The 19,451-nt window shown below is 44.9% G+C and overlaps 3 protein-coding genes and 1 long non-coding RNA gene across 7 annotated transcripts; 3 read left to right on the top strand and 1 right to left on the bottom strand.

The window, feature by feature from the left end:
* Positions 1-593: 593 nt before the first annotated feature.
* Positions 594-1,624, bottom strand: LOC123327227. Its single transcript, XR_006541797.1, has 2 exons — positions 954-1,624; positions 594-890 (listed from the first exon to the last, which is right to left on the bottom strand). It is a non-coding gene; the product is annotated as an uncharacterized LOC123327227 (long non-coding RNA).
* A 9,902-nt stretch (positions 1,625-11,526) lies between these two features.
* On the top strand, positions 11,527-12,602 carry LOC6736243. 2 transcript variants are annotated; one of them, XM_016170522.2, is made up of 2 exons: positions 11,527-11,685; positions 11,742-12,602. In XM_016170522.2, the coding sequence occupies exons 1-2, from the start codon at positions 11,673-11,675 to the stop codon at positions 12,482-12,484; spliced, it is 756 nt and encodes a 251-aa protein (XP_016029744.1). In that variant the 5' UTR covers positions 11,527-11,672; the 3' UTR covers positions 12,485-12,602. The 2 variants fall into 2 exon arrangements, with proteins under 2 accessions (XP_016029744.1, XP_016029745.1); XM_016170523.3 differs by having other exon boundaries at positions 11,548-11,685; positions 11,738-12,602.
* A 146-nt stretch (positions 12,603-12,748) lies between these two features.
* LOC6736242 lies at positions 12,749-15,015 on the top strand. Of its 2 annotated transcripts, XM_002083100.4 has the most exons (7): positions 12,749-13,721; positions 13,887-13,943; positions 14,006-14,167; positions 14,217-14,294; positions 14,352-14,426; positions 14,481-14,543; positions 14,606-15,015. In XM_002083100.4, the coding sequence occupies exons 1-7, from the start codon at positions 13,074-13,076 to the stop codon at positions 14,822-14,824; spliced, it is 1,302 nt and encodes a 433-aa protein (XP_002083136.1). In that variant the 5' UTR covers positions 12,749-13,073; the 3' UTR covers positions 14,825-15,015. The 2 variants fall into 2 exon arrangements, with proteins under 2 accessions (XP_002083136.1, XP_039149866.1); XM_039293932.2 differs by lacking the exons at positions 14,006-14,167; positions 14,217-14,294; positions 14,352-14,426; positions 14,481-14,543; positions 14,606-15,015 and having other exon boundaries at positions 13,912-13,943.
* On the top strand, positions 14,858-17,556 carry LOC6736241. 2 transcript variants are annotated; one of them, XM_016170524.3, is made up of 4 exons: positions 14,858-14,989; positions 15,042-15,413; positions 15,472-15,584; positions 15,846-17,556. In XM_016170524.3, exons 3-4 carry the CDS (start codon positions 15,573-15,575, stop codon positions 17,313-17,315), a joined length of 1,482 nt encoding a protein of 493 aa, XP_016029743.1. In that variant the 5' UTR covers positions 14,858-14,989; positions 15,042-15,413; positions 15,472-15,572; the 3' UTR covers positions 17,316-17,556. The 2 variants fall into 2 exon arrangements, with proteins under 2 accessions (XP_016029743.1, XP_039149864.1); XM_039293930.2 differs by lacking the exons at positions 14,858-14,989; positions 15,042-15,413 and adding an exon at positions 15,648-15,789 and having other exon boundaries at positions 15,473-15,584.
* The last annotated feature ends 1,895 nt before the right edge of the window (positions 17,557-19,451 follow it).

Here is a 19,451-nt window from a genome sequence, read left to right as displayed (position 1 = left end):
CAAGATCAAACTGTATTCAACTTCAGATTGAAAGTACAATGGCAATATATCAATTTTCGGCCAATTTCAAATCCATGCTAATATGTATGCCCCATGTTTCGCATTCGCATTCGCTCTTTCAAAACATTATTACCAACCCACATGTAAAACAGATCGGGTCAGCACAGCACACCTTCCCCACAGGCGAAATGCCGGGAAAATATGTCCGACACGAAATTTATTAAATAATATAAACAAAATGTGCGCCAAATTGCGTAGCCAAGCAGCCGTGTTGTTGCAGTGGGTGCCTTGTGTCGTGTGTCTTGTGTGTCTTGTCTGTGTGCAATAGTAATGCCAATATCCCACCTTAACGGTGGCCAAAATGGCAAAACGGCCAATGCAGTTTGCCTAGTTGGACATTAACAGGTCGTAAACCTTTTGGCACGACCAAACAAAAGACAGGCGCTGAAACCACTTGGCACCACTTCGTACTCCCACTCCTCGGGGATCCGAAATCCCAATCCCCAATCCCGAAATCTGAGCCAAGCTCACCATGACCATAACAATAACCAAACGCCGGCTCTGTCAAATAAGTCCCAAAATAGCAACGCAAATTTGACCAGAGACATAAATAAGTTTTATTGTTGCCACTCGGCCACCGAAGTCATTTTGTCTTTTTCTTCATTTTTGCTCGTTTTTTTTCTATTTTTTTGGCACTTGGGTGCGGGTGGTGGCCAAAACACATGGCCAACGGGCGCCAATGAAACAGCAGGGGAGTAGTGTACGACTTCTTTAAAGGGGGGCTACTTCACTATTCTATTAGATTTCCAAATTGTTGTTCCTTTTTTATGTCCTTCAAACTCGACAGAATGTTAGTATAAGCCTAACGCATACCCCTTGATTACCCCCCTCTGGTTGGAGTTGGTGTGGAGCTTAGTCGACCGCGTGCTTTATTATTATTAAATATTACGTACTTTTGCTGTCCGTACATTTGTTTATTGGCTCGCTGCGGCGATCGTGGCTAAAAGCAATCGTCATAATTGAATTCCAGCGGCGGGCGTTACTCCAGCCAGTTACCGCTAGGCGATCGCCCAGCCCCCTATACATATATATTTATCTGTATATATGTATATATATATATTGATCTTCGGCGGTTGCGTGTTGCGGCGGCGCTGAGAATTTGATCGATTCGTTCGATTAGTTTGCGGAACATGCAATCGACACGCAGCATTCTCCTTCAATTGCTCGCCTCGGTTTCGGTTTCGATATGAAAAGCACAGGGAAAAAAACGTTATCAATTCAAAACTCGATCAGAAATGAGTTTGGCATAAATAACAAACTGGCATCAGCAAAAAAAAAGAGACTACTACCACATACTGATCATGATTTTGCTCAGTGTGCCTGGGTTGTGGCTGAGCTGGGATCGTAATAGATAGATCGATCGCTGCTCCGGGTGCTGCTGATTCAATTTACTCCATTGCAGTTGGGCAATTGAAAATTGTCTTATTCGAACGCCGGACAGCTCGGCTTGGGTCAAATGACAACTGGTAATGTCGGACAATTAATATCGCCGCATGTACAGAGCAAGGTGTGACCACCGAGGGTCAGGCTGTTCGATTACTAGGAAATGCATAGTGAAGTTATGTTGTGACATCAGCCCATACAAGACATCAAGAGTCTATGTCGGTATTGTAAATATTATCCAAACACAGCCATGAGATGGTCATAAACTTGCCATAGCAAAGAGTGATCCCAACTGCACAAGTTCAGGTCCCGCTTTCTACTTTTGAGTGACATACAATCCAACCCACGAAGAAGTCAGACCCCTTTCCATCCTCGGAACCCATCGCCGAACAATGGTGGAGCCTAAATTACAATACCCCAGGCTGAATCTGCAGCCCACACACACGACACAAGTCACAAGACGACCTCTTTGAAACCGGCAACTGGAGCAACTGCAGCCACTGCAGCAGCCCATCAGCTTTTCCGCCTGACACCGACATGCCGCCAAGAGCTCGAGCTGGGGGTCACTGCCTCGTTTTACAAGGCATTCAAAAGGAGATTTGAATATTTTAGGAGGCACACGGCGACATTTCAATGGACAACAAGTGCCACGCAGCTCCATGACGACAAATGGCAGAGAACCAAGCTGGTACACCGGACGAAACAGGTGGAGCTGTTATTAAAACATTATTTTCAAGAAAGAAAGTTAGCTTTAATCAAAACAGGTGATGTAATGTAATGTCGTAACTATTACTATAGTAATGTCGGACTATTTGGACATATTTCTTAACATCCATGCGCTATTTAAAATGTTCTCCGAACACTTTGTTCTTGGTGTAATCCCGATCCCCGGGCTCTAACGCTGGATCTCCGGTTGGGGGTCTTTCGGTGGGGCGACCCGGTCTGCAGGTGGTCGTCGTACAACTCTATTTTTTATTTTGTCACGCTCGCCGAAGTCGCCTTGCAGCGGTGGTCGCTCGTTTATTAGGCTGGCTCTTCTGGCTGGCCAGTGGCTACCAGGCGTCCAAGACCTGGACCTCCTAACTCCGAACCGAGGCACCGGCGTCTCGGCTTTGCATCGACATCGTGCATAGAATGCACCGCATACTTGCAGATACAGATGGCAGGCGGCGCATTGTATCTGTATCTGTATCTGGATCGGAGATCGTCTGCCGGTTGGCTGGTGGCTGCATTTTATGCACCTTTTGGTATGTTCATTGTGAATTTATTGGACTCGATTTTATCGCTCAAACAAATGTTGCATTTTACAAGTGGTTCAAGTGCCTGCCAACGTTAGCTTAAAGACGGCGCTTATTAATGAGCCGGGAGTTGGCCGCCAGTATCTGGTATCTGGAACTTGGGGAGCGTGCAAAACTGGCGCTCGATGCCAGCGGGAGTTTTGGTCGAAGAGAACGGGGTGAGAGGGGAGTGCCGCCGTATCGCTTATTCCCGATAAGTCGGGCCCACATTCGTGGGCATTTGGCCAAGTTGCGCCAAACAAATTGCGGCCATCAGTCAGGGGTAGTCAGTCAGTCAGGCCGCACAATTAATATCGAATTAAGCCGCTGGCCAAAAAATTAGGCAAATCGCCGTTGTTGAGCCGCAAAAGCAGGAAATCCAACCAGATTCGCCAACAAAAACAGTTCAAAGTGTTTTAGAAATTGTAGCAATCACTATAATATCAATTAAATTGGGTAATAACCAAGTCAAAATGATTCGTACGGTATTAATAAAATATTGCTATAGCTTAAAGATTTTCACAAATTTGTTCAACATTTTTTCCCAATTACTTCAACGCTGGGTGAGAATACCTAAAGCCCAGTAAATTGCCTTAAGTGCTCGTTAGATTCCTCGTTAGACCTTTGCTTTCTGCTTCCAAATTACACCTATCAATCAATTTGAACATGGCACATGGAATTAACCCGCAATCGAAGGAAAATCAATAGCGATTCGATTCCCGCTTTTCCATTTCGGTGGACTCACGCAATGAACCATTGAACCAGGACACAATAAGGAGCACCTGCGATGATTAGGGGTAATCACAAGTGCTTAACACAAAAACCGCCAATACACTGACCAAAATGAGGTCTTAAATAATACAATTTTGGTATAATTACACGAACATGATCCGTCTGAAGATTTTATAATCATAAAAATAACTATTTCTATGCAATTCTCTTGTATCTTTTCCATCGATAGACAGTCTTTTCAGCTTTTTCAGTGCTTCCGATCGATATTCGTAATAACTTTCCTGTGTTTGCGGGCCCAAGACATCAATCAACCGAAATCGATTGGTCAATGGGTCATCATTTGACGCACTCGAGGCGGGTTCACTTGTCACTCGCAAGTGCTTCGAATGTCACCTAAAAGGGGGCGTTATACCACGAGTATACATTTGGGGGCGTGGCTGGGGGCAGGCAAATTGCTGTCACAAGCGCCAAATTATGTGCACTCGGCCAGTGGCTCGGACTTAATCGAAGACGAACATCTAATTGACATAAAGCCGACATGCTAAACGACATCGACATCGGCCTCCGCTGGAGCTTATGGATGTAGCTAATGATGACTCTGTTGGTGCTGTTGCTGCTACAAAGTTGCTGCTGCTGCTGCTGTTGCTGCTGTTGCTGCTGCGAACCAAGACGACGACGTCGCGTATCTCACATCTTTTGCCGATATTTATGGGCCCGGGTCGAAAGTTCAAATGCTGCCAACCCAACAACGAGCTGGCAGGAAAGAGGAAGACAGAGAGCTCGGTTTAATCAAGGCCCCTGCAAAGTCGATTAATTAGCGGCTCACGAGGCACGGCGGTGCATCGAACTGGCATCCAAAAACGTACACAGGTGCGAACCTGCGGATTCTCTGGACGCGAGTGAAAGGTGGCTAGAAGCTTCGGCTTTTTGGCCCTCGGCCATGTCAAACCGGACAGACGCCCATCAAGCAAACTGAAATGAGGAAAAAGAGAAGGAAAATAGCACCTGACAGCCAAGCCGCAGCCGTCAACAATATCCATCTGAAAGAGGTCATAAAGCAAACAGTTTAAGGTGAAAGGTGCTCCGCGGACATGCAACATGCAACTCTGCCAGACTCGACCAACAGAAATGCAGAGGATAAAGGTTAATTTCCGACATCGAAGGTGGAAATACCCTTCCGTTCTTTCTATATAACTTTGGGGAGTACATGTCCTTAGAATTGACCAAGAAGAGTATCGTACGGATTGCTTTCAACTTAGAAGTTTGAACCCTTTACCCTTTTGCAAAAACGGTTATACCTTCTGCGGGGCCATAAAAATCGCTGTGAAAGAAATATATCTGAAAATGGCTTGGCTATAATTAATTTGCCGAGCGGGCTGTGTTGGTGTATTGCTGTTATTGCTGCTGGCAGCAAAATCAAAAAAGTCACTTATGACTGACACTTTGCATATGAGGCGGTAAAGTTACCCCTCCCCCACTGTTCCCCGCCCCACAGCCACCTGTGGCGCGGACTGCAGATGAAGATGACTACCCAGACATGCAGTGACTTATGATTTTTCAGTGGAATCTTCGCTCTTTTTTTCGCCAGCCCCTTCGATGATTTACAGAAAAAGTTACGAGCGTTTGATTTACGATCGAGGGAGAGGCAGGCTCCGCGGCTTCAAGAGTTTCGGGGCGTACTGCCGCTGATGGATTTGTCAAGTTTGTGGGTCAAGAGTTGCTACTTTGCTGCCGGGGCGCTGCACTGTGCATTTCCGCCAGCCGATGATTACTCAAAATCGCGGCTCTGGCGAAAATTCGCAGCCGCAGTGAGCACAGGCGGCAACTAATTGCGACAACTGCCGCCGCCAGCAGCTGACAAAAAGATTTAGCATTCTTGCAGAGGGAAAAACCAGTTGTATGGCTGACAAAGCCAGACGCAGCCGCTGATTGACTGTCAGATGACCTAATGACCCCCGCCGCAAAATAAACTCTCGGGTGTGACAAGGTGTCGATTCAGTGGAATAGGTGCAGAAGCCATATGTCTACAGATTGACTAGATTGGCCAACGAACTAAGATCGATCAAGAAGTTTCGCCGAACATGAATCTTATACATAAGATAAGATCTTCTATACTTTCTAAATAGAAACATCAACTGTCTTGGCCATTTGGAAGAAGTTGTCCACACGTTCCCGTGTTAACTGTTCGGCAACGACATCGCTCATGCAACTTGAATGTCACTGGCAGGCAATTAAAATATTTCAACATTGTTTTCCATTTGTGTTTATCTGTGTCGCCCTATGACCGAAGACAAGAATGTTGCCTGCATGTTGGCCAGAGTTGCGGGCCAACAACACCCCACCTGTGTTTTCCATTTAAGCGTTTTGTTTTCTTACCCATGCATGTATGCATGTATTTCCCGCACTTTGCTGGCCGGCTTTTGGCATGCGACCTGATGCCGAGAAGCTGGCTCTCTAGAGAGCCCGTAAATCATTCGCCGGCCACAGCGGACAACAACTTGTCATCGGCTCATGGAGTACGGAATACGGGGATTCAGATTCGGATTCGGATTTGGAGTGGGGTCTCGAGTGGCGATCGGGAGTTCGAGAGGCGGCTGCACTCGCGATTTTGGACCAGTCATGGCTCAGGTTGCATATAAATGGAGCTTAATGAGCTCGTGCCAAATAGAATTGTCAGCGGGCTAACTGCAAGCAGAGAGAAAAATAATGCTATTAGTATGCCACTAAGACTATAAGTAAATAAAACGCTATCTAAAAATGGTGCATGCTTCCACTCCAACTAAATAGGTATGTCTTATATATACAATATATACAATGTATATAAAATTCAACATTTTTTCCGTCTGCATGTTCGTGTTGCACTCAAATTGCTGTAAGAATTCCACAATTTAGCGGTTTTATGGCCGCGCTTTTGATTCGATCACGAACCCATAAAGTAAATACATATTTCTGCCGCAGCCAAATATGGTGAAACGCAGATTTCTTCTTGCGAAAGGGGCGCGGCAGGTGCAGATTCATTTCGGCTTTCCCACGCGCCTAGAGGCGATTTTCGCCAAAGGGGAGGAATATCGGAGGGGCCATTGTTTTGTGTGCAATCTGCCATCTTGGCCGTCGGTCCACACTAACAAGCTGCCGAACGGTCCGCAGTTGCACCTTTATTATTTTTAATTGGACTGATTTCCCGCTACAGATACATTTGTATCTGCGCGTGCGCAGCGTTGACATATGGCATCCACGCCGCAGTCCATCCAGCTCCAATCCAATCATCCTAGGCCATCACCCATCGACGTTCGCTGAACAAGACGCGACTGTACGGGTACGGCTGGCAGCTGGGATCGCGGAACCAGGATCAGGATCGGAGTCATCTTGACCAGCTGTGTGGCTCCTTGCGTCGCGACCAGGAGGCCAAGGGTTGTCGTTTTCGGTCGGGGTTGTCAGGGTTGTGCCGCGAACTTTTCCCACGATTGCGTCAACATCAGCTGCACTTTTGCGCGCTGTTTTCATCGACTACAGTGGGAAAAAATATATCAATACAGTAAGCAATATGTTTGTCAAGCCAAAAATAAATTTAAGGATAATGGGCATCACATTTATAAACATCTTACGAAATTTATCAAACCTAAAATTGTAACATATTTTGTTGCATACTTATAAACCTTTACAATCGATATCAAAGTGAGTTCTCGTTTTCTCTTGAAACATTTTGATTTAAATTCGTTGTTTATACTTTAAATTGTCCAAATTCGTCCCAGTGTGCGCTATTTGATTTCTTTTTTTTCGCGATTGTTTTTTGCGCCGCCCGGTGAGTTCTGACTAGCGTCCTTGGGGTAGAAGAAGACATGAAGCTGCCGTCAGGGACTGTGGCAAAGCGGCAACCTCAATTAGGGGTTGTCATCTGGCCGGATCTCGATAAAGCAGCCGCTGACATACTGCGACATTGTGACGTCACAATGTGATTCACCGCATTGTTATTCCCAGATATTTGCATTCATCCGAGGCCCAGGTGTTTAGAGGCAGGACTCGACGCCTTCCAGTCAGCGAACACCTTTGTCCTCCGCTTGACTTCCCATGAAGGATCCCCTGCTCATCGACGGAGAAACGCCCCGAAATGGGTGTGCTATTTTACCCTGTGGGTAGAAGCCATGGCTAAGGCCTTACTTATGTGGGCTTATTGTTATTATTGATTGCTGGCGGGGATCCCAAAAATATTAAACGATTAAGCTTGTTAAGATCCATGAGAAATAGTGTGCTTCCACAAGAATATGCCGGACAGAGAGATAAGTTATTAAATATTTGTAAGTTAGTTTCAAAGATTATTAAATGTATGGTCTAAACAATTCAGCTAAAGTTGAAGCTTTAAATAAACCCCCCTGTAGCTTCCCTAGTGTCATCAATCAGCTTTAAATTTCTAATTCAATTTTAATTTCACATATCATCTGCATTATTCAATGGCCTGGGTAAATAGATTAATTTATGGCCATCCGTCAGGCCGAAGATCAGCCAAAACTGTCATCGATCTTTCTCCGATTTTCTCCGCGAAAAAAACTGTCAAACGGCAGCTCCACTGCCGAGTTGTTAATCAGCCGAATCAAAAGTGTGCCAGCCATTTAGACATTGTAGTCGGCTCAAGGATTTTGACAGCTAAGCTGACATGCAGAAAAGCGAGGGGCCAGCAAGAAACAAATCCATAAGTCAGCCGTAGATGGAGATGCAGGGAACACATGTCGGGTGTCTCGCAGTTCCACGAGTTTCTCGAGTATATTGTATGACTGACTGGCAACCAACCAGGTGAATATGGCAAGCTCAAGCCCAGTGCTCAAAATGCAATGAAACAATCAATCAAAGCGCTGAAAGAGGCTTGTCGAGCAGATCGGAGCACGGAGCATAAGGCTACGGGAGGGAGCTGGAGCTCCGAGATCCACGAGAGCTGCATATATGTATGTAGCAATGGGCCTGGCCGACCGTCTAACGGTGGAACTGCGCACAAAAGGCACAAAATCAAATTACCGGCAATGATTAATCAATCAGCACGGGCACTGTGCTTTTCTGAGATACAGCAAGCGAATATCAATCTCAAACATCCCATTCCAATCTATGCACTTATGCTGGCTATACACTTTTGTCAAACATTCATTTAATACCTTTGAACATTACACTTATACAACACGCATTGATAATTTAAATATGTGTTTTTTTTTGTCTGTTGGTGAAATGTCCATTAATCAATTGATTTGAAACGGACCACAGCAAACTCAGCGTTTGTATACCCCCGATTTTTCCGGTGTGGTCATAAAGCCACCGCATGAACACGATCTTTGCCGCTGGCCTCGTCTGGACCCGCTGATTGTGGGTGTGTGTGCGGGTGAGTGTGTGTGCTGGCCAAGTGGGTGCGTTCTCGCAGCTGGATACCCGACGTCCAAGTCCACATCCAAATCCAAGTCCAAGTCAGAGCCGAACTGCCAGCAATCACGATCCGAGCCAAGCCAAAGATACATACGGCAGCACACACCTGCGAACTCTCACTGCCCGCATTCCCCTTGCCACTCCCCCCAACACATGCCACACTGTCCCACGAAAGCCCCCAGCTCCAGCACCATCCCATGCTCCATAGAGCGGGCACATACCCATGCCCATTCCGTATCCACGTGTGCGTTCTGGCCGCCGTCTGGCAATTGGCAGTACCAATACCCAATACCCAATAACCGATACCAAAACCAAATGCAACTCCAAATCAATGCTCCTTGTGGCGGCGGCTTCTTCCCAAAAAAGGTTTGTGCTCAGCGATCGTGCCAAAAATGGGTTTGCAACTGGAATTCGCTTTTAGCCAAGCAACATACTCGAACGTGTGGGGACCAGGTCCAGCATCTCAGATCCTGCTCCGGCACCAACTAATGCACTCCAAGAAAATGTGGCATTCTTACCTCAAATATTACAACACAGACAGAGGCTATTTCACAGTGATTCTACAAAGGAACTCTCTGATTTCTGCGCACACAGGCTCGCTTTTCTTCGAGTGTAAGGCCTCTGGCCGATCTGCCAAACTCTCAAGTGCAGGTGGCGATTGGCCAAGACCAAAACCAAAACGTCGATCGAGAGACCAGCTGGTGTGAACAGCTAGAAAGTTTTAGTGCCTTACCCCTCATCTATCTATAATCCAATCATTTGGTCCTCAGATCGTGAGAATCGGTGCGGCAGTGCGAAATTTATTTGTGTGCTGACCAAAAACAAATGCCGCATGATTTCAATTTATGGCCATCTAATGAAAATTTGACAAATAGCAAATGGGTAGGCTCTGGATTCGGGGCCAATAACATACATCATGATCATTTCGCTGGCGAAAACTCTGACTTCCGTCAATTGATTGAAATGCCTGGACCCAGATGCATGCAGTCACAGTACCGATCCCGATCCCGATCTCGGTCCGGATCTCAATCCGAATCCCAAGGAAATCGCAGATCTCGAGCAGTCTGTCAAAGTCTCCGTTGCTCCGATTTATGTCTGCTCGATTGGAGGCAAAGTCGTGACCCGCGAGCATTGAACTCCCAGTGAACCGATCTGGTCTACTGTGGACCTCGGATAATTTGGATTTCGCTTAGGACTTGCACAGAGAAAAATGAATATCCTGAAAGGAGCTACATATTTCACAGTCATATCGTAGACCTAAGTTATATTCCGATTATTTTCAGTGCTTGGGTGAGATGTAAGCCATAAAAGAACAGCTCAGCAGTCAGTTGTTCAACGATCTCACCTTGGCTTCCACGGTGCAACTAACTGCGCGACTTGAGGACTTGGGGCCCAAAGGCAGCGCCACACATTTAAGCGAAATGAATTTGAAATCCGCCTGCACGAAGTGCAATTTCCAAGCAGTCGGCCCGAAAGCCTTATTACTGTGGGAGCTGTTCAACATAATGAAGCCATTGCCATGGGCAGACCGTCAAAATATATAGGGTCCAAAGCGGCCCCGAACCATTGTCAATCATATCCGAGAGTCTATTTTCCCACATTGCATGCCCCACTGATCGCGTTTTGGTCCAACTCTTCATGGGAAAATCAGTGAGCTGGCTTCGCCTAGTTGCGCAACAATTATTTGGCTCTGGTTTCGGACCTTTATTTGTAAGGCTCGTCTGTAGGGTCGGTCCACACACCTTATACGCGGTTGCGCTCCGTTGAACCCCCTACCAAAACATTGTTTAAGGTCACATTCTGGGGTTGCAACTACTGACTGCTTTACGTACTACCGAGTTAGCCCTTCACGGTTATTATCTAGGCCAAAACGGAAGTGCGCTTCTTGAGATATTCTAACCAAGTTTTTCACACATCCACCTCGGTGCGCAGGTGTTTCTAGGAAAAAGTGCCAATTGTGCATATGTAAATTCCCTTTTTGTTTGTAGCGGAAATTAAATTTAGGACACGCTCGATTGGGTAGATACGGAAAATTGGGCATAGACTCCACGATAGGACTTAACCTCTTTGAGTAACTTTTTCGTTATCTAAAACTTGCAGATAAGTTTATAAAAGCTTATAATAGCAAGCCCTGGTGATCTTATATAATTTGCTTTACAAATTTATCAATATAAAAATCAATAACTGTGTTTCGGACAGTTTTTTACTGTGTAGACTTGAGTGTACGGTAGCCGGTTATTTTACATGTTATTTACAGGTTTACATACATACTGCGCCCCTGTCGACGAACTGTTCGGGCGACACCTAGCGTCTGTAAATGAAAGTCGCATTGCCGGTAGATGGCAGCACAGTAATAGTTATGTGCTTATTTTTAGTGTAGGTACATTTCAATATTAACTTTCTATTATTAAGTTTTGGGAGGTCTCGACCTGCGGCAAGTACTTACTAAATCCTTACTGCGAGACTTTTAAATACAAAAACTACATAATGGCAATAAAATCGGACTCGCAAGAAACCCGCTTGATAAGCTAAGATGAGTATTTATATAAGATATAAAAAATAAATGTTCCCTCCGAAAGAGAGTATTAACATAGAAATCTAAAATACTGCAATACTCGTTAAGTTAATAAATCAATTTTTAGAAAACGAAAGAATATTTCCATCTTTGTTTCGTGCCACCTTTTCGATAGTTATCGATAGAGAAAAATCGAAACACAGATGTTTGGATCATGATACCTTTCCCTTACGCCGTCTGAAAAAACGAGCAGCCTGGGAAACAAAACTATCTCGTCATCAAATAAGTAGCTGTTGTAATCAATGGATACAAAGTGTAAGTTAAAAACATAAATTCAAGAAGAAAACTAATTTATACTCACAATAAGCCAGCTTACGAAAGGAAGTGGTGTACATCCAACACCCGACTTTTACTGTCCCTTTACAATGAACGCCAAGCTGATTTTCGGGATCCGAAAAAAAAGATCAAGGACATTTGGGGGGAAATGGTCGTTGCCCTTGAAAGCCGGGGAATGACAGATATCGATGCCATTCAGCTGGATCGAAAATTTAGGAACCTGAAGAAGACCTACTACAGCATAAGGAGCAAGCTCCTGGCGAAGGTACCGCATTTCCATCCGGACTGGCAGTTCTACGACGAGATGTCCGAAATTCTGAAGGATGAGCCCGTCCCACCGCCGAAGGAACTTTCCATCAGTAATTACGATGCGGTGGTCAGTGTGGGGACCGGTATCCAGAAAGGCAGGATGCTGTCTATGGGCACCACTGTCAGCACAGTTATTCCCCGGCAAATTCGTACGTATCGCAAACGAAAGCAGCCATTGGATGATGTCGATATCAAGATCCAGAAGGACTACGAAGTGCCAACGGATCTGCAGCGGGATGTGGACCACTTCGCCGTTATTAATGCCGCCGAACCCAATACTAATGATTCGTCCGAGTCCGCGGACGAGATCTCCATCAGCAACGCCGATGAGGCAATGAGACACCTAAGAGCTCTCCAGGAGTACGCCATGATTCACGATAATTTCCGGGCCATAGGACTGCTAATACAGGCGGAGCACGCCATTCAATATCCAGCCCAAATCAAAGACTTCGAGGTGGATCAAACTTAGTGTCCTTATAAGCTAGTACGCAATTTACTGAAAAAGCAATGATAAGATTAGGCACGCTGCTAATTTATACCTCTAGTTTTAAGTTTTTATTATTATATAATATATGTTTATACTTTAATTTACTTTATTTAATTATGGTTCATGCACTTGCTAACACCACTGAAAAATGAATCTGGTTCTGAACAAATCTGTCTTGGATATTGGCTAAAATATTGCGCTGTGGCAATACCGTTCTCTAAAACCTATAGTTAGGACAATCTTTAGGAATTTCACAGGAAAAGCGAAGATTTCTGAAATCTTACTAGTATTTTGAAGAGGAACAAAGTGAATCCTGCCGAGATAAAGGAGAATCTGAAAGCAATAAGGTCTTCGGAATTGACAAAAACCAAAAAATCTGGCAGCACCAATATGACACTAAAAGTTTAACAAAAGACCTTCAGGTGCAAAAAATAGAAAATTAAAACATAATTAACAAGAAATAACTAGGATCTTGAAAACATGTAATTCAGGTTTTAAAAAGTTATAATATTATGCAATAATGATCAAATGAAGCAAAACTTTATCGATAACTTCAAAATGGCAACACTAAATGCCTCAGATGGGCAATACCAATGCGGTCTCCAAAAAATATTGTGGAAGTCTAAGTTTTGTTAATGTTATGGAAAATAAATCCATTTTACCGGACAACCTGCAGTCCCGGGTATTTGCACTGGGTCCTGCCCCGCCAGGATTTCGACCCCCGGACGCTGCCGCCTTTGTCACAGCGGAGTCAAATCTTAGTAATGCCATCCGCTACCTTAAAGATGCCCATGGCGAGCTCGATCAGTTGCGCGCCGTCATCCAGAGGGAGGGGAATAACTCGAAGCGTACGTCCTACAAGGCGCAGTCCATGACGCTTGCCATTCAAGTGATACGTTTCAAAGGACTTGTCGCTAAGTACAGGGACATTCTGATTGACCTGCAGGATGCCGAAATCTTCAAGGTCAAGCAGTACTTAGAGCAAATGGAGGAGATGCTCTCCAAGGTTAACATCCGTCTGGCCTCCATGAGGACCAAAATCCAGGCGAAGACCGATCCCACACAACGCGAGTTTCATGTGGAAAGCTCCTTCCACCTGGTACAGAAACAGCACAAGACCAAGGGACTCTGCGAGCGGTGGCGGGATCGCCTGGACCAGCTGACGAAGGCCAGGATGGACAAAACTGAGCAACTTACTGAGAATCGAAAGCTGATCAATGTAAGGCCCATTAAAAAAGAACTTTTACATTTTTCATTGCACTTCCATTCTCCGAGTAACGGGGATTTGATAGTCTGTTCTATAGCATTATCTATTCTAATCTACTGTCCATCCATGTTTTCTCACAAACTCCCATCGAATTCTGAACTGGATGTGCATTTTTAGAAACCTGAAAAAATATTATATGCAGAAACATACAAGTGTAAGGAACCTATAAACTCGGTGAGTATAGGCAAACATATGAAGGATGAGTTAAATGCTAGTAAATATAAAACGAATTCTAGAAACAAAGCGGTCTAATTAAAATGGGATGTAAGAGGTGTGCATACCTAAGAAAGGTGACTAAGAATCGTCCAACAAAACTTTGTAAAGTGTGTAAAAAATGGGCTGATGATGAAAAGGCAAAAGCGGCAGGAAACAAAAAAACCAACAAAACGCCAGAAATGGTAGGACACTATTAAAAAGTCACAACATAAATTAACACTATTATTGCAGGCGAAGTCGAAGAAATTAGAAGTACGCGTGCGTACGGATTCTGCTTCAGAAGAAGCTATAATTAAAATAGAGATAGAGGTGGGTTCGTACTAGTAGATCATCAGTATCATTAGTACTTATTATTAATTTTCTTAGCATGGTGGATTTACCGATGAAGAGGAAGTTAGGTCATTGGAAATGGAAACGAGCTCAAAAGATGAGATTAAGGAGGTTAGTTGTTCCTTCAACCTGAAAAATCTCCTTAATTTTCGAAAGTTTTTTTAGACTTCCCAGTTAAATCCCTGCATCGTTGCTGTTAAATCTCACGCAACGGCAGTTGCAGTTAAGGTGAGTAAACAGGTCCTTGGACTGTAATAGAACTTACGTAAAGATAAATTCCTCAATGACAGGAGGAAAATGAGACTAGTCAAGACGAGGTGGACCACAAAGTAGTCGCTTCCTTACAAAATTCGCTGAAATCCATCGACAGTAAAAATATGGCCTTGGCCTACTTGAAGGTCTTACAGGAGTACGCCATGTTAAATGACAACTATCGCGCCATTGGACTACTCACTGAAGTTGAAAAATCAGTCGTAAATCCGCCTCAGAACGAGGATTTCGATCTATGATCTTAATTGCGCCACAAAAATACAGTTTAGTTCTTACCTGTAATCTACAATCAAAATGTTGGTGTGTCCTGCCTTTGAGAGTCAAGACCCAAAGTGTGTAAATAATTGTAATGTGCGAAAAGAGTGTATAGAGTGTATTAACCAACAGGGCCCCATTTAAATGTGGTAAATAAACGTTAAGTGAAGCACTAGATATTATTTATACATATCAAACCAGTTTCAGCACAGATTAGGTGGTAATGCGATTTGTGTATTTCGGCATATTAAACCAGTTATAGCTGCTTTAGCGAGAGAATATTTACTCTCGATCCGAAAATAAATCCCATACCGCAACCGAATACCACCAGTCGGTTTAGATCGCTAGAGAAAGAGCGGAATGTCTCGCAATGTTACGGTTTTTCCGCTCCGCCAAACGGAGGAGAGAGAGAGAGAGCAGAGATCTGGCTCTGCACTGTTCGGTCAGCATGTTCAGTCATTGATTTGCACTTGCTCTGGCAACTCTGAGCACGTGCGACTGCACATATTTTCTGTTTAATGTGCCTAAAAAACTGCTGTATATTTGTGACAAAGTGTAAGCTGTGCGACTGAGGTAAGTAAACAGCACTTCTCTGTATAATAACTAATTCGTTTTACCTTCGTTCTTAAAGGAACAGAATTTATCGGTCACGTGAGGAGGGGCAGTGAGAGTGGGAGCGAGAGCACGCTAAGAGAGAGTGCAGAACCTGAAAGAGTGAGAGCGGGAGTGGAAATGTACTCTGACGTAAGTATACTTTCGTAGTGAGTAAGTGAGAGTGCATGCTTCGATTTCACATCTCTGAGCTAGAATACGCGAGACTCATTTGCGAATAAGATGAGGACATGTTCGTAAATATACATACATATGTAAATAAATATATATGAATGATATATCGCATACAGATAATTTGAGTTCCCAAGGCTATGCACCCTCAGCATCAATAACATATGTAACTAAGCCAAGGAATCGGATTTTACACAGAAATAAACCATGAATCAATTACAGAACGCCCATGAAAACTCGAATGGATCGCATCGTATCCGGAACGTGCTGACTCTGGAGGAGCGCGTGGCTGCCATCCGACAGTACGACATTGTGCCCATGTACAGTAAGATTGCGAGGAACTTCAACTGCAGCTGGGAGCAAATCAAGAGCATAGTGTCCAATCGGGAAGCCATCCTGGAGTTCCACAAGGCCACCAATCGGCTGAGCCAGCCGGCCAATAAGGAAGCCGAGCTGCGCCGGCGCAAGCTGAACTTTCTGGGCCACTGCCTGTATGAGTATATCCAGAGGGCCCAGTTTTACCTCCACAGCGATGTGAACGAGGAGATGATCCGCAACCGTGCCATCGAGTTCCGGGACCTCATGCGAATCGAAGGTTTCGTGCCGAACAAACCGTGGATCAATCACTTCAAGGCCGCCTATAACATAACCCTGTCGAATCGTCAGATCACGATAGTCCGCCGACCACCGCGATCTATGGACTTGAGGGACATAATGTCGTACTGTGGACGACACACCTCGATGTCTTGCAGCTTAGCGCCCAGATCGCCGGAACCTACTCTCACTAGCAGTGATCGACCTCTTTATCGCACCAAGACATTGGTCACCACCTCAAGCCAAAATCAAGCCACCTCGGATGAAGTGCACCTGCGTAGAAAGCGAAAGTTAGCGTTCCTGGAGAAGTGCGTTTATGAGTATATCCAGCGATCACAGTTGGTTCGCCAGGGTCGTCTTGACCTAGACAATTTGCGCTTTGTGGCCATTAGTTTGAGGGACATCCTCAAGATCGACTCCTTCTTTCCCGACAAAGTTTGGTTGAAGCACTTTAAGAGTCGCTATAACTTTAATTTCACGGTGGGAGTTCAGGTGACGAACCGCCGCTTGCCGCTTTCCCTGGACCTACGAGATATAGTCAGTTATTGCGGCCGGAATGAACACAAGATCACTCTGGACCACAAGAAAACGCAGGAAGAACTGAGCCAGAGCAACAAGACAGACTTGGACCAATTCCCACAGGTGGAACCAAAACCCGAAGAATCTGAGCACGAAGAAGACGATGATTGCGTGGCCATTGAAGTGCCACCTGAGCTAATAGAAATAAAGGATGATGAGGATGAGCATAATGAGGATTTGCCAGAAAGGGCTACTAAACGAAAATCAGAAGAGAACGGCGGCCCAATGCCCTGTGGCTTGAAGATTCAGAAGATTCAATCGCTCAATGAGGCATTGCCTGAGGAGAATGCGGAACTACTGCCAGCCAATAGTCCCGGTCATTATTCAGAGACCAGCGATGAGGCAAATCTGCCGCGCTGCGTAGAGAGCTACAAGGACGCACTGCGTCTACTGAAGCCCCTGGAGGAATTCGTCCTAATGGAGGAGAACTATCGAGCCATTGGCCTGCTCACGCAGCTGGAGAAGATCTTTGAGTCAGCTGCGAAAAAGAGCGAGGAAATGGACAAATCCATAGAATAAGTACCAAACCAAAAAGGTGTGCCTTAGTTTATAAGTATATTTAGATCTTTGAGTACCCTCTGCAGGGTATAAGATAGGCTTTATGAAAACTGCGTTATTTCACTAAAAATGTGGATTTATTTGTAAGCGAACAAACAAGCGTAAACTAACTATTCGTATATCATATACAAGTTTCAAACTCGCATATAAAATGTATATTATTATTAAGTAATTGTTGCTCAATAACATGTTTCAAAACGAATCCGTTCACTTAAATGGTAATAAGGATTGACATTGTCAAGGTGATGCACGCTTATAGCTGTTCTTAAGATGCTCATGGCACGGCTATCTGGGTCTTTGACCAGGTTTCCAAGCTATAAGAAAACTTTCCACTCGCCCCAGCGAGACTAACAATCAGCGCTAAAACTTTACGTTCGTCCTCTAAAACTTTACGCGATGTGGGATGAGACTGAACGAGTCCGAATGACCTGCAGCGAAGTTGAAGTTGAACGTGCGTGGAACAGAAGCTCCGGAAGTGGGCAGATGGAGAGGGAGCACCGTAGGTGCTACATCAATTCTAGATGGGAGTACAGCCGGAGGTGGGCGGCGAAGGGCGAAGGGCGAAGGGCGAAGGGCTGAGGATATATGGGGGAAGCGGATGCCAGCAGCGCAGCATCCCGGTGAGGGACCTTGCGGTGCCAAAAGGTGGACACTCACAATCACACTCGCACCTACAGATTGCAGAGCATATAAGTGCACTGAAAGAAACTTGCTGGTTTTGTTATATAGTATTTAATGTAAATGTAAATACCGGTTAGCTACTTTATAAGTTATGAAGTTGCTTAGTCAAGACATGACGAAAATATATAGAAAATGTATTTAGTAGCTTTTGTCGCAGTGTCGATTGAGGGCGCTACGATTACACAACCGGGTCTATGGAGCGTTGGATACGCCACATCGCCATTGCTACATCGCCATCCGTTCCGGTTGCGGCAAAGTTTCGCCATACGATGGCAACCCTCCTGAGCAGCAGAAGCTGAAGCAGGAGCTTCAGGACTTTCGTTTCAAGGATTTCCGACCGACGTCGTCAGACTCGACTGACGGCGACGGCTTGAATATAGCACTCTTACAGGCGGAAAACCTACGAGTGTAGGGTTAGGTGCTCGGGGGGCTCCCCGATAAAGGTAGAACGCGAAGAAGAAGCAACATCAATGCAAACACAACAACTTTGGCTCAGGTTACTGCCACACGGCTGCGCCCCAAAACAAAATTGAAACCCCAGCGCGTTAAGAGCTCTGACATAAAACCCTGAAAGCGGAATTGCCGTTGAGGGATATACGACGAGCAAGAGGACAGACTATATATACCACTTTCAGCTCTTCAGCTCCCTCAACCTCAACCTCATCCTCATCCTCGTCCTCATCCTCGTCGTCGTCCTCTTGTGGCGCTTCTTCTTTTTCCCTCGAGTAGCTGGGGTTCGGCATATATAGTACGGCATAGTACATATGCCAATCGCAGGACTGAGAGGATGTAAGGCCGAAGGGCATGTAAAATGTCCAATTGGGTACAGTTGACGTGGGTTTCGCCGGTCAGGGGCTTATGATGTTGCACAACTGTTTGTGATCGGTGGATGAATAAAATTTTAAAGGAAGGGACGTGCGAACCACCAAGTGTGTCATGATCCAAATTATGCCAATACCGGGGGTACTTCATACATACATATTTCGTTGTATGAAACCTCGTAGGTTACCACAATTTCAATTGGAAGTTGCATAGATTTGAGTGCGCTTTTATTCCTTGGTCTTTATAGGAATATCTTAATACGTAGCATTTTATTGGGATTATAAATGTTAGAGCTCCGGGGCCTATTCTATTTATGGCGTTTATATAGCGCTGCTGGTGTAACTTTTTTATTGCGTCGGAATCATCGAGTCCCACTGGTTCCACGCGCTTTTCTCACCCACAAGGGTGGCTCATTGGGATTGGCGTGTCTAACTGCCATGCAGTGCTCCCCAAACTTTATGAAGGTAATTTTATCTTTTATATGTATATAGAAAACTTTTCATTGTCAAATCCGGGACAGCTGGGGAATATGGCTATTTTGCTAATTTTAAAACGGTGCATAATACCCTTTATTTCTACACAAGGGACTGTTTT

Source organism: Drosophila simulans, chromosome 3L, assembly GCF_016746395.2.
Source record: "Drosophila simulans strain w501 chromosome 3L, Prin_Dsim_3.1, whole genome shotgun sequence".
Classification (NCBI taxonomy): Eukaryota; Metazoa; Arthropoda; class Insecta; order Diptera; family Drosophilidae; genus Drosophila; species Drosophila simulans.
Note: the sequence above shows the minus strand (reverse complement) of the source record. Positions and strands in the feature narration are given on the sequence as shown.